Raw genomic sequence first — 15,727 nt, 5'->3', positions numbered from 1 at the left:
AGTAAGTATAACTATTTTCTTAACATTTGATTACTAATTTGATTACTATTGCATGGTAAAAAATTGTGGTTAGGAGTACTATTTTTATAGTTATTATTACTATAATGTTAGTAATAATAATTATATTATATTATATGTATAATCCTACCAAATATGAAGAAATGTTACTATAAATTATAATAATTTCAAATATTAATACAGTAAAATATAGTACGGTATGTATGAGAGAAATAAAATAAATATTTTTATATAGTAAATGCAACTGCAATTATAGTAAGTATAACCATTTTCTTAACATTTGATTACTAATTTGATTACTATTATTATATTGTCATAATAACTAAAAAATAAGTAAACGAAAAAATAATATCACCCATACACAATCATAATGTATAACCATAATACATTGTTAAAGCAGCTATAATTTGCATGGTTAAATTAATTATAATTTTATAGTTGTCCCCGAAATTCACTATAAATTATAGTTAAATTATGGTTATTTCAACTATATTTTTCTCTCGGTGTGCGAATGACATTTTCTCTTGCAACGAAAACACTACCGCCGATTATCGATCCCCTCCGGCGCGGCGGGGACACTGACATCTTCGGTTCACGTACCTATACGGCGTCTTCCGCGGTGACGAACGAGGTCATCGCGGGTGTAAGTCCAGCGGAACGCGCCGCGTTAGCGAAAATAGAGCGATCCAAAGCGCCGCGGCCGTATAAAGTAAGTACGAAAGGTGTATAACGGCGAGCGGTGGTCGAGGAGAGTGCGTTGAACTTTCTACGTCGATGGAAATATGACAAAAGCCGTGACTCATGGATGAGCTGTCGGTGCATTGCACGTTCGTCCGTCCCGTCCCATCCGTCCGTCGGTCTGTCCGTCCGTCCGTCCGTTCGCTCGTTCGTTCGCCGCGCGAATCGCCAGTGAGGTGAATAGAAGCAACTCGTGTCACATTACTTATGTCACCTCACCTTATTCCCCCGTAAAATACCTACCGAAAGCGAGGATCGATAAGAAATGATAAGAATCTTGTTTCACCTTATCGCGACAACGAAAGTACTAACACGGTGGCGGTGTAATGATTTACAGAAGCCTCTCGCGATCTACGTCGAAATTTCCGTGGTGCGAAAAATTAAACACCCAAAAAAAAAAATTCTATCCTTTAGTGGTACCCTCTTCATGATAAAAGATTCCTCTTAATATTAAATAAACGTCTCGAAAAGATATTCTAAAATGTAGAGGAATATCAAATTACTATGAGTATATATTCTAAAATATAGAGGAATATCGAATTACTATGAGATATATATTCAAAATGTAGAAGAATGTCGAATTACTGTAAGAATTTATTCGAAATTTCCGCGGTGCGAAAAATTGAACACCCAAAAAAAAAATTCTATCCTTTAGTGGTACCCTCTTCGTGATAAAAGATTTTCCTCTTAATATTAAATAAACGTCTCGAAAAGATATTCTAAAATGTAGAGGAATATCGAATTACTATGAGTATATATTCTAAAATACAGAGGAATATCGAATTACTATGAGATATATATTCAAAATGTAGAAGAATGTCGAATTACTATAAGAATTTATTCTTGATTATAGCGCATGGTCCATTTCTTTATAAATAAATACGCTTTATAGCTGAGGAATATGCTTCATGTAAAACTTTTTTCTTACCGGAAATGATTAAAAGAATTTCCCGCTTATAAGTAGAACATTTTTTTGGGGTGGAGAAATCTTTTTTAAAGTATACAAAGGAATTTGAAGAATCGCTGTAATCGTTTTATTTATCTTCAAGAACGTTTAAAGAAATAGTAACATCGATATGACAGAATATTCTCTCCAGAAAAATTAACTGAATAATACTTTTCCATCGTACTTGATGTTCAAATAATCCCGGGAATTCGAGATCTTTATTATTTGAAATTTGTATTAGCATTATATAAATCAAGAAACTTGATTGAAAACCTTTTCCACAATTTTTTGATATTAAATATCTTAATATCTATATTTTAATTGAAAATATATCTGTATTTGATTTATAAAAGTTATTTACGCCTCTTCTTATAATTTTTCTGCACAATTATATATTTTAACATCTGTTCAGACATGCGCAATTTATACGCTTATATCACCGGCGAATGTAAATATGTAAATAACAGTTTTATTTATGCATACGGCATTTACAAAAAAACTGTGATTGTCGGACTTTGCAATTAAGAGAAATCTAGAAGAATCTAATAAAACATCTGCGATTGTATCCGATACGTAATATACGTAAACAGAAAGTAGACAGAAACATTGCTGGAAACTGAAAATAATTGCAGTTTTCGTAATTGCGTTTATCAGCTTCCCCTCCTCCCCGGCGCGGCCGAGAGTCGAAATCTCGATATCGCAAACGTGCCATTTACGTCGTATTATTTAAGACCTGTGGACTCGCGGTGCGTTGGAAAAAGCGAGATTATGTTATGCGAACGAGCCAAGTGTTACGAGGACAAATTTCTACACTTCGCGGAGAGCGTTTCCGCGCTCGCCGCCTCGCGAGAATATCGGGTGGCGCGAAAGTCCATTCCGCGGAAAATTTCACATTCCTCAACGACTGATGGAACGTGCGTCTTTGTCCTCGCGCAAAGATCGATCGATATTTCAACTCGCGAGCTGCCTTTCTGAGAAGAACAATTTTTATTCATCGCCGCGATCTTTCCTCGCGGAAGTCGTTCGTGGAATTTGCCGTAAATGAAAAATCGATAATGACCCGATAAATTTATCCTTCTTGTAAATAGAAATGTATGTTTTAAAAAACTAGTCTCTCTCAAAAAATACCCAGCAAACATCAAGTTACATGTAACGTACTTGTTAATTATAATTCCCACTCAACAATATCACTGTAATATAATGTGTTATAAAAAACAAGTCTCTCTTAAAAAATACCCAACAAACATCAAGTTACATGTAACGTATTTGTTAATTGTAATTTCCCACTCAACAATGTAACTATAATATAACACATGTTGTTATATTATTTTAATATACTAAAACTAACTAACAAGTACAATATTAAAATAATATAACGCATGTGTTATATTATAGTGATATTGTTGAGTGGAAAACACCAAGTTACATATAACGTACTTGTAGTTCTAATTTCCCACTAAACAATGTAACTGTAACATAACACATGTTATATTATTTTAATATACTAATAACAACTAACAATATTAAAATAATATAACACATGTGTTATATTATAGTGATATTGTTGAGTGGAAAACACCAAGTTACATGTAACGTACTGTAGTTCTAATTTCCCACTAAACAATGTAACTATAATATAACACATGTTATATTATTTTAATATACTAATAATAACTAACAAGTACAATATTAAAATAATATAACATGTGTTATATTATAGTTACATTGTTGAGTGGGAAATTACAATTAACAAGTACGTTACATGATAACTTAGTGTTTGCTGGGATAGTGATTCCATTTTTAAGAACGCAAAATATAATTTTTTTAATGAACTTTTGAGGTGCTCCACGCAATTCGTAGAAACTTTATTATTTTACGACGTATATGCTATGAATATGCAACGACCGTTGTAATTGGACACGGAAATAATTACATTCGCAAAATTTAAAAAGATAAATTATGTATGCCGTGATTTTGCATTTTAAATTCAGCCGGCTAAAAAGAAATTGCTACTTGCGGTTAATTCGTTTTTAATATAATTTAGTAGCCTTTCCCCCCCTCCCCCCAAGATAAGCGCACGTCTTTCGCGCGACCGAGCATTTTCATCGGTGGAATTAAAGTGCCATGGCGCACTTTAAAATTGCGTTCGCCGCCGTAGAATTACGCGAGATCTAATTACGTGCTCAGCTGGACGAGGCGTTTCGCCGCCTCGTACAACGAATTAAGTGTTACTGAAGAGAGCGTCACGAATGATATCGCGCCGCGGCACAGCTGCCTACTGCAACTCGCGCAATTACTTTTCGCACACGTTAAATTATAGTTTTTCGTAGGCGTATCGCCGTTTACCGTTTCCGCGGTAAACCTGCAGCGTTCCGACAAATCGTTTATACTCGATGGACTTCGTAAACGAGACGCGTGTCATGGAAAATCGATCTCCGCGAATTAAAAGAGCTCGCAACGAATCGAGTCACCGGGACGAATCGAAGCTGAAGCCGCTCGAGTGTATCTCACACAGTGAGTGTCGAGGAAACAAATGTCCGATAAATAATAAAACAAGATATCGGGCATTTAATGAGTTCCAAATACAGAGTTAACACCTCCAGAGCGGTCGAAGTGAAACTGATGTAATATTGAATTAACGACACGACGTTATCGCCGTCAACTGTGTTATCTGGACGCACATGTGCACGCATATCGCCCTCGGACTGGTGCGAATTCTGAGGTCACGGGCGCTTATCTGAAATTTATTCGCCTACTGCTTCGCTCACTGATATTTCTCTCTCGAAATGCGGATATGCGGTCTATTGCGACTATCAGCGATAAGCGATCAGATACGACGGCATAAAGCAAAGATAAAAGAGAGAGCTGAAGGTCATGCTGTGAGAGAAAGGTGGGCAAATAGTGACGGATTTTTTCCTCTCTCTCCTACAAGCTAATTTCAAGTTTACAAGATATAATATTTTTCACTTAAAGAGAACTTTCAAATATACAAATTAATTAGAGTTTCCATAAGTCATGTATAACGGGCTAGATTTTCATAAAAACTGAAACCTACATTTGTCACTATTTGTCCCATCCTATGGGTGAATAGTGACACCCTATGGAACAATTACAAAATACATAATTCTTAACTCCTAATCAATCTTTCTTTTGACATTTTGATTAGATAAGGTAATTTATTTTCATTTCTATACTCTGCCATATGTAAATTTTTATTTATTGATAAATAATAGTAGTAACATTATTTGCTAGAATTTCTTATTGAACATCACATTTATTCTGCATCTTTGTGACTAATCTCATATTACCTCAAATAAATTAGAAAAATCATATTCAAATACTAAAAAAGCTTTTTAACTTGCCATTATTTATCCAACTAAAAATTGTCATTATTTGCCTCAGCTACTTTTTCCTTTAAAATTTTACTGAGAGAAATAAAATATACAATATACAAGCATAGAAATTACATCAAAATAGAGGAAAAGATATGACATAGAATAGGTTAGATCTCATTCAATAATTCAGCAATTAAAAAAATATAACTTCAAATATCAAAAAAAAGATCCCAGGTTTTACCTGATTTCACAAATGCAAAATTTTAAATTTCTCCGCTAGCTATATTTGGCTTTTGATTTTTACTGCTTTTTTCAGAAGATAAAATAGACGCAGAAAAGAGGAAAAATTTAAAGTCACATTATTTGCCCCCCCCCCCCTTCCCTTACATCCTTCTGAATTATTAAGCGCCGATTATTTTTTAAATTTTTCTTCTTTACCTTTATATGTATTATATGCGCCCTACAAAACACCAGTCGTCGTATCGCGCAAATTGCAATTCAATGTCTGCAGTAAAACAACAATTAAATTTCTCGCTTTTAAAGCAAATTTCAATTTTATTTCTGACATAGCATATGTTAACGAGTGCGACAAAGAGCTGTCAATGTTGAACGCATTTGTCGTGAATCCACACCCAAAACAAAATATTCCACTAGTAAGTTGAAAATTCTCAACATTTCTTCTTCATGAAAAATCTTACAAAAAATCTTATACACAGCATATTCCTCTATAAACACATATTCGTCTATAAAAAAACTAAATGCATGTACTACGATCAAGACTATAATCAAGAATTAAACGATATTCGTCTAAATTTTAGAGTAGGCTTCTTGAGGCCGAATTTGCGTTTTATTTTATTACAATTTTTCTTCTTTACCTTCATCTGTATTATGCGCCCTACGAAACACCAGTTGTCGTTCTTGATCGTATCGCGCAAATTGCAATTCAATGTCTGCAGTAAAACAACAATTAAATTTCACGCTTTTAAAGCAAATTTCAATTTTATTTCTGACATAGCATATGTTAACGAGTGCGACAAAGAGCTGTCAATGTTGAACGCATTTGTCGTGAATCCACATCCAAAAAAAAATATTCCACTAGTAAGTTGAAAATTCTTAACATTTCTTCTTCATGAAAAATCTTACAAAAAGTCTTATACACAGCATATTCCTCTATAAACACATATTCGTCCATAAAAAACTGAACGCATACTATGATCAAGAATTGTACGATATTTTTCTAAATTTTAGAGTATCTTCTTGAGGCCGAATTTCAAAGTTCTCTAGAAATCAAGAGGGTACCGCTAAAGGATAGAATATTTTTTTGAGTGGCAAAAATTGAACTTGTCATAAGAGTACGCACTTTAATACAGCCTATCTTTAATACTCGCGAGGTAATTTTTAAAAATGTAATTCCAGCTAATGCGACACATACCGGAGAGTGTCGTATCGCGTTACAAGCTAATCTATCGATTTCCGCAAAATACTCCACCCGCGTATGCATTATTATGGATGCAGCCGCTTGTTGCAAACACAACGATATACGTATGCGGGACAGTTTGCCACCACATTCACGCAATATAAAACATTTTTATTATTGATTCTCTCACTGTTATAAGGCAAGATATGCCTTGGGTTTCGAGAGTAACGATGGCAATATCGCATAATTGCATAAATAATTAATTTTCTGTAGATAATTTCTGAGAAAAACAGGAAAGAAGAATTTTATTATTAAGAAATTATATAATAGATATTACGATAATTTACATGATAATTAGCTATACATAAAATCTGTTAAGTGCTACGAGAGCTAAACAACTGGCAATTATTAAGCAATCTGCAATATAAATGACCGAAGGTGCAATAATAGACGTGCGGCTTTCAATACACGTATAATGATTAACACTTTTTTCAGCTACATTCGCGAAACGTATTTTCCTACCTTTTTGACTTATTCGTATTTATAAAGCGACATTTCATTCGTGACAAATTGCCTTTGTGTTTAAATATCAGCTGCAGCCATCTGCGAAAGAAAAATTACGTGCATACGTGAAACAACGTTATTGTAAGCGGGAATTTATGGCAATTATGCCCTGACATCCGGGTATTAAATAACATTTGATAAGAAATGAAATATGTGTCAATAGTGCAAGCACGTCACACGCCGTTCGCCGGTCGTCTGTCTTTCAAGAACCTGCACGAAAAGATGTTTTAATGGATTTTTCAACAATTCGAAAGTTACAACACAAATTTGTTTTTCTAATCTACTATTGTGATTTAATTCCGCGATTAAGGAAACAGAATTTTATAATATTCGTATCAAAATTTTATAATATTCGTCACGCAAGTTGACAATGCAAATATTCGATATTTAATAACAGTTTTACTTCCGACTGTAAATCCTGATGGAATCACTCGCAATGTAGAACCACAGATTTGTAAAAGCGTATAACGTGAGCTCGCGCTCGTGTCTCTGCGGCACACGATGTCAACAACTATGACAGTTTAACATTCCGCGACATTCTGATGACGACATCGGCAATAACCGATGCTCAGCCGATACGACAATCGGAATTCCCGCGATTCCCTCTTTCGAGGGGCACCTGCGGCGAAGGAGCGCACACCGAGCCCGAGCAAGTGGCAGGCGCGTTTTGAAATCGAGGTGCGCGCGTCAACGGTATGCGGAGGTGACCCCGAGATAACCCTCCGAGCTGTCACTCGCGCATCGCTATACCGTTTAATCCTCAGCGACGAAAATCGGAGCGAGAAAGGTCGTAAAATCGTCGCGTGCGAAAAAAATTTCATTTTCTCTTCTCGCCCCTTGACGTCGACAAAGAGTGACTCATTAAAATCGCCCGTTTTTTTGGGCCCCCGATTTTGAGACTGAACCGCGTGCCAAATGATACTTTATAATGAAACAATAATTATAGAGAAGTTTCAAGTTGAGATTAGGAATAGTTATTCTACTTGCAGCTTAAAATTTTATAAAAATACTACAAAAATCAATATAATGTAAAATAAAAGTAAAAAAGAATAATTAACATCAATCAAATTTTGTTATCAGAGAGCTGGAGGAGGGGAGGGGGATAAAATCAAGGTTCGTTATAGAATTATTACAGATCTGCGAAGTCCAGTATTTTAAGAAAGTCGATCCGGCTGATGAAAATTGATCGCAATTTACGTAAAGGACGCTCGTTTTGGATGTAAAAAGAGTCGAGTTTTCGCGTAAAGAGACGTAATAAGTGACCCCCTTCCAGCTGTAATAACAATTGTCACCTCAACCTGAAACTTCTCTGTGATTATAAATATCTCATTATAAGGTACCATTTGGTACACAATGGCAGTCCAAAAAAACGGGCGAAAAAACCTACTTTTTTTGAGCCTCTCTCTTTACAGCGGCACACTCTCTCTTACACTCTTTACAACGGCTAATAGGAGCAATCTTAGCGGGACGGCACGATAAAAAGATGTATCACTTCATACAGCGAAATTTTTTTTTTAATAAACGGACCGAACAAGGTATTTCTAGTAGAGGTGTGCGATTAGTTCAAATTCGAATCGAATCGAATCGAATCACAGTAGATTCGAAATCGAATAGTTCGAGAATTTCGAATCAACAATCATATATCTTTTTATCGCTCGATTTCGAATCGATCGCCTATTTTATTTGATTCATTTACATCTCCCGCGCGACCAATTATTCTTATCTAGTAAATAAGTATTTTTGGTATATGTATATATGTATTCATATAGATTAATAAAATATTCGAAAGCATTCTCTATTTGTGTATACACATATTATTAATATTTTCTAGCTCAAAATGTCACATAAGATTACGATCCTTTGTAATGAGATGTAAATCGAAAACAGGTCTTCAGTTTGTTTAAAACATTGCGCAAATAAATAATAAATCTTGATATTTGTTACGTTTAAATTAACATATAATGTTAATCTGGGAAAATTCGATTCAGATTTGATTTGTATTCGAATTAAAGAGGTTCGATTCGATTCGATTCGAAGTGAAAATTTCATATTCGATTCGCTTCGATTTCGAACACGTTACAAAAAATTCAATTCGATTTGATTCGATCATGCAAATGCTTGATTCGCACACCTCTAATTTCTATAGCGACAAAGTTAATTACGGCGCTCACGTGACGCTCGTAATTTCAATGGAAAAACAGCTTATTAAATCGAAGGACTTGGGAGGGGGGGGGGGGCAAGGACGTGATAAGCGGACACGATAGAATTAGTTGAGTACAGTAGAGGAGAAGAGAAGGTTTGTATAGAAAGTGCTTATTCATGACGTGATCTCAAGACTTGCCGAAGATCTCGCATTTTCCCCCTTCATTCATTTCGCGCTTCGCTATATTATAATTTGGAATTTTCCAATTATCCCGCAAATACATGCATATACTCGCGGCACGCAGTCGGTCTCGTGCTTACAAACGTAACGTAACGTGCGACGTCTTTCGCTCGGCCGTCTTTGGCCGTGAGCGCGACGAGCGAGCGAGAGAGCCGCGACCTTATTCGCGACGACAAGACACAGCGTGCCGCGTTCCCCGATCCCGTTGCATCGGCGGCACAACGCCGAGTGGCGTCGGATCGTCGTCGTCGGATACAGCAGCGCGAGGACGCGTCTCGACGAAGCGTCTCGACGCGCGTCGGGCGACACGCATCAGGGAGGCGGTATCGAAAAAGAGTCTAGACTCACTGTCAGCTGAGGGTTTCCTCAACACAAACGGCCGGATTTTTTCTCTTTCTTTCCCTCATCTTCTCTCTCTCTCTCTCTCTCTCTCTCTCTCCCCCCCCTCCTCACCCTTTTCTTTCCTTATTCTTTACCTGCAGTGTCTACCTTAGCCTTAACATCTGCGATAGTTCTTCCATTACCTATTCTTCCATCATCTAACCTCCCCGCTGCGTTTCCTTTTTACTTTTAGGGAAAAACAAAGTTTTTTTCAGTGTCCGATTTTGTACGGTCATTTTGAAAAAAAAAAAAAAGAAAAAAAAGAAAAATACAGAGCGTTTTAACATCGACTGTTCTGTCTTGCTCGCTCGCTCCATCGCGTTTCCTTCTGCGCGCGCCGTCTCGCTCGCGCCTTCCCTGCCTGGCTCCGAAAAGAATCCTCCGGTGATATGCAACAGGTTATCGAAAGGCGCCCGCCGCGGCGCGCGTTCGCCGTGGCGCACACGCAGGCAAATATGTAAATGACATTTGTGTAAACGTCCACGCGCGACACATACATATACATACGTATATACATACACACGCACGACACTCACCGTGCTCGGCGACCGTCAAGGATCCGGCCAGGAGAGCGCATAGGATAACAAACAGCAGCGGGATCCACGTCGGCTTTCGACGTCCGTTCGCGCCGTAGAAGCTGCAGCAGCACCACCGTTCCTCCTTACGCGCCATAGTTGCGTCAAAACGTTGACACACACGTCGACGACGAGGGGTTTCTATTCCGTCACGTCTCTTTCCTTCCACTTTGTGGTGGGCTTCCACGGCGAAAGCTATACCGACCAACCGCGGGCGGCGCGAGTTCCCTCCGATAGCACCACGCTCGTCGGCGAAGAGAGTACGAAGCGGAACGCGACGGAAAAACGGCGAGCGCGCGCGCGCGCGCGCGTCGTACGCTTGCGGCGGCGGCGGCAGCGGCGGCGGAAGAACGTGGAGGGACGGAGAGAGGCACAAAGGCGCGGGTGGCGAAGGGAGACAAGAGACCGGATGGAGAGGAAAGAGACCGGGGAATCGAAGGGTGACTCGAAACCCGCGAGAAAGAGAAAGAGAGTGGGAGAAGAAAGCGGAGCAAACGGAGCAGCAAAGGGAGAGAGAGAGCGATAGAGAGAGAGCCGCCGCGTGAACGAGTGAGCGGGAAGAGGATACGCTCCGCTATACGAAATTGGTCGAAAGTGTTCCGGAGGATGAAGCGCGTATAGCTCCTTTTCGGGTAGCTTTCCGCAATTCGCCCTCGCGAGAACGCGAGCGATAAAGCCGTAGACAATAAATAATTCCTTTACGGGTCGCGCGACACACTGACAGCAGACGGAGCGGGGACTACCGAGAGCGTCCGTCGAGCGAGTCTATACTGGCTCGCGAGAAGCGCGGCTCGCACTTCTTCAAACCGGTACCATCCGACGGCGGACCACGGCGACGACGACGACGGCGGCGGCGGCGGCGGCAGCGACAGCACTCGCTTGCGACGCGAACGGCATGCTCGCTCTCACTAGTCGGCTAGTCACTCGCCGCGCTCGCCGCTCGCCGCTCTCGCCAGTCTTTCTCTCTCTCTTTCTCGCCCACTCCGGTCTCTCCGGAGCGGCCTCGAGAGTATCTAGATAGTTATCTAGATGAACATGCGCTTACGCGCCAGGTAGCGCGCCAGATCGCTCGCGCGGAATCCGCACGATCCGTCTGGATTCGCGCTGTCAAATGATGATAGAAGAATTAGATGGTTCGTTCTTAGTTAGAACTCAAAAGTAAACAAATTAAAGAATAATTTAAAACTTATTAAAATGGCGAAGACGTATTAGCTGTACGAAAATAAAACTGCGATATATTAATAACGAATCGAATGTCGATCAGATAAAATGATTTTTTCCCTTTCGAAATCGGAATATATTTATAAATGCGTGCGGACGTTATTCAAAGCAGTTGTACTTCAAATTCAAATAATTAAAAAAAAAGTGACAATCATTTCCATGGCGCTACATTTTTCCTGTCGACAAGGAAGACAGCTACTGTATCGAAGCGAGGTACTACAACTCGTCATAAAAGCGAGATATTTTATTGCAATTAATTTAATTTTGTATATTTTATTAATTTATTATTTGACGACGTAAGTAACGCACAGACTATCGATTGAGACTTTCGATCATGTATTCGTCCGTGAACCGGTGTTCATAGAACAGGGAACTCGCGGAAGCAACTTTGAGCAAAGAGAAGATTTCTTCGTGGGGTGAATCGGGAGGTGAAACCGGAGATACCTTCGGGAAATCGCTCCGGAGATCCTCCAAATGGGAAGTGTCGATCAGTTGATGTTGCTTAAGAATTGCCTAAAAAATTATATATCTTCTAAAAATTTAGAGAATTAAAACATGAAACCTCTTAAAGCTTTCAAATAAAAATATCGATATAAAATTCAAATTAAAATCTGCCGCGTATTATTCCTGCATGGTATATCTATTGGTATTACATCAACACTATTTTTCTTATAAATACTCCTATTCTCTAAATTAGGGCTTTACTTTTTAATTTTACTTTTTAATTATACTTCGAATATTCGAAGCTTCGAAAAATACATTCGTGCAAATTTAATTTAAAAAATTAATAAGTTTTATTAATTTTACGATTTTAAATTTTCTATTTTTAAGATTGTTTTATTATGCTGAGGAAGATTTAATGACACCAAAACAATTATATTATATTTTTGTTCATTTATTTAAGAACAAATTTATTTTTTTTTCATTTTCTTAATTTAATTGTTTTATTGATCATTACCTTTCCTTATTTGCATATGTATCAAGTTTAATTATTAATTTGTAATATTTCAGGTTATAATACTTTCAAATTTTTTAGGAACAATCCGTATATATTTTTGAAGCATATATATATTAATACTTTTTATTAACAATTTTTGTAAATTTTCTGAATAAATACATTCGTGCAAGTGAATTTATTCAGAAAAGTCACAAATATTGTAAATAAAAAACATTAATACATATTCTCACAAAATATACGTAATTATTCCTAAAAAATTTGAAAGTATTATAACGTGAAATATTACAATTTCGAAGACACCTTAAACTTCGAAGCTTCGAAAGAATTCGAAGATTTCAATGCCGAAGCTGCGAAGTTCGAATGTCGAAGCCTTCGAAGCAAATCACCAGCTCCACTCTAAATCTTCGGATTTTTACCGTGACGTTCGTCTTATCCGAGAACGTTCGATGGCATCGCTGGGCGTCGGCGTCGCGTGGGAACGACAGAGCCTCGCGCACTTGTTGCCTCTGCTGATTTTTCTTCCGCAGCATGTACGATCTGTCGGTCGTGCGACGGATACGATCTACGTCGTCCAGCGCTTCCAGCGCCGGTGCCAGTCTGGAATCGCGGATCTTCACGAGCTCGTCCATCTCCAAGAGCTCATCCGCGTGCTTTGCCGTCGCGACCAGCTTCCTCTGGTGGTCCTCGATCAGAGTGCCCCACGAACGGTGCCACTGCACCATGTGGGCGACCAAATGCGCGTCCACGCTCACCGGTGTCACGTCGGTCTGCTCCAAATAGATGTCGAGCTCCAGCCACATCTGGCCGAGCTTCAGCCGTAGATACATGTCGACGCAGCACAGCGTTATCTGAAGAAAAATCCGAAAACACCGATCTCATTTTGGCATTACATAAAGAATTTCGTATCATTACATTCGGGCAAGTCAAACGAACAAATTCTCAGCACATTTCAATATAGGAATAGAGGTGTAAATAGAAAAAAAATCAAATTGTTTTTTTTTTTTTTTTTTCAGAAAATACGTTTTTTTAAAAAAAACATAGGCCTTGTTTTTTTCTTAAAATTTTGTTTTTTTTTCAGCTATATATTTAATATCCATATTTTGCTTAATTAATATAAGTTAATTTTTCATGTTTCTTTTATTTTATAGATAGTAGATTTAAATTATCATCATTTTAACGTAGAACGAGAAAGCCAATATATTGATTCTGAAACGCATTTTGAAGCAAGAACTTCAATGAATAATTATAATAAATTCTACTTAAGGAAAAACTGTTTAGAAAAAGAATTTAAAAAATTCTCCTTTTGTAAAAGTTAAATATAGATCACATTAAAATTAATTATATAATTACTAATTACAATTAATTAGTCGTGCTATCGGAATTAGAAAAAAAAACCAAATTTATATTTGTTCAATGAAATAAAACACGTTTTTTTCTAATGTTTTTTCTATTGAAAAAAAACGTTTTTTTACATCTCTAATTAGGAATTTGCATGCTATTTCATATTTTTCAGGTTTTTAAATATTATTATTAGTTTAACCAGAGATAATGAGGTACTTACGCGATCTCTCGTTGGTAGTCCGTCAAGTAGAATCTTGTAATGCTCCCTCGCGATTTCGTACTTGTCGCCGTCTCTCTCGATAATTTTCAAAATACTGAAAATCTTCGATCGCACCGAGCCAAACATTTCAATTATAGCGGGACTAACGTTCGCCGTAAGCTGCGAACGATAGGTGTCTGTCCACTGCTTAGTGCCCATCTGAGGATATTCAGAATCTGAAACGGCAAACGAATTCCATTGTAATTTTGAAATTTAAAAAAATTTTGCTTAATTTTTCTGTTTAATGAGTGGTCGGTAAAATCGGTAAAGTCGGTAAAATCGAGGACTCAAAAAATCTCTCATTTTTTGAGTCCTCGATTTTGAGACTAAACTGTGTGCCAAATGATACCTTACAATGAGATATTAATTATAGAGAAGTTTCGAGTTGAAGTGACAATTGTTATCAGAGCTGGAGGAGGGGGGGGATGAAATCAAAGTTCATTATGGAATTTTCACAGATCTGCGAGGTCCGGTATTTTAAGAAGGTTGATCGCAATTTTACGTAAGTGACGCTCGTTTTGGATGTAAAAAAATCGAGTTTTCGCGTAAAGAGACATAATAAGTGACCCCTCCCGCTCCCCACCAGCTGTGGTAACAATAGTCACATCAATCTGAAACTTCTCTGTAATTAATATCTCATTATAAGGTATAACGAGTACGATTTGGCACAGAGTCCAGTCCCAAAATCGAGAGCCCAAAAAAACGGGCGAGAAAACCACCTTTTTTGGGTCACTCTTTACTCCTTACTTCACATAAATAATAGAGAAAATCTCTAGATACGTATACTTCTTAAATAGAGCAAACTTATCTATTTTCCCAGTTATTGAAAATATTCCATATTTTTACGTGCAGAATTTTAATTAATTTCAGATTTCAAGGATTTAAAGAATTCGAGAAATGTTAAATTAAAGTAGATTTGTGAAAAAAAATCTCTATGAAGCTTCGACGTTTTGATTCGCGTTTGATGTTATACCTGTTATGGTGCCGTCGACGCCTCTCTTGATACCGATTCTGTCTTCCTCTTCTCGCCAAATGATCGCGAGCAAAGACATTAGACCTGTCTCCTTATCGGCACCTCTCCAGGTGCAGAGACAGGGCCCGCAAAAAGTTCTGTCGCACACGTCGGTTAATGCACCGAGATACAAACATTTCACGTGATAGCTCGCGATCTCGATGATGTCCAGCATAGAGTACAATCCGCCGCTTTTTAAGAAAACTTCAAGACTCGCAGGACATCGCACTACGCATTTCCAAACGTAAGCGCCTGTTGACAGCAGCAGTCTGTTGAAAAATAATAGAAAATTGATTTTTATTAAAGTTTGGCCCTTAATATCCTCTTAATAGCTTAATCCTTAATAATTATAATTCATTGATTGATAAACAGGGCTGGGCAAAATACACCATTAAAGTATTTAAAATACAAAATACAAAATACTAGGAATCTTGGTATTTGAATTACAAAATATAAAATACTTTCAATCTTTTGATTTGAAATACAAAATACAAAATACTTTCAATCTTTCGATTTGAAATACAAAATACAAAATACTTTTAAGTTTGTATTTGAAATACAAAATACTTCTTTGAAATA

At 37.5% G+C, this 15,727-nt stretch overlaps 1 protein-coding gene across 1 annotated transcript in view; it reads right to left on the bottom strand.

Annotated features, from left to right (window-relative positions):
• Positions 1 to 11,880: 11,880 nt before the first annotated feature.
• LOC105449458 overlaps positions 11,881 to 15,727 on the bottom strand; it is a 5,828-nt gene continuing 1,981 nt past the window's right edge. The window contains exons 4-7 of the mRNA XM_011688711.1: positions 15,110 to 15,417; positions 14,098 to 14,312; positions 12,953 to 13,384; positions 11,881 to 12,091 (exon numbers count right to left, since the gene is read on the bottom strand). Of these exons, the coding sequence (XP_011687013.1) occupies positions 11,891 to 12,091; positions 12,953 to 13,384; positions 14,098 to 14,312; positions 15,110 to 15,417 (1,156 nt within the window). The 3' untranslated portion in view covers positions 11,881 to 11,890. The remainder of the gene's footprint in view (positions 12,092 to 12,952; positions 13,385 to 14,097; positions 14,313 to 15,109; positions 15,418 to 15,727) is intronic.

This window comes from Wasmannia auropunctata, unplaced genomic scaffold (assembly GCF_000956235.1).
Source record: "Wasmannia auropunctata unplaced genomic scaffold, wasmannia.A_1.0 LD336076.1, whole genome shotgun sequence".
NCBI classification, from domain to species: domain Eukaryota; kingdom Metazoa; phylum Arthropoda; class Insecta; order Hymenoptera; family Formicidae; genus Wasmannia; species Wasmannia auropunctata.
Note: the sequence above shows the minus strand (reverse complement) of the source record. Positions and strands in the feature narration are given on the sequence as shown.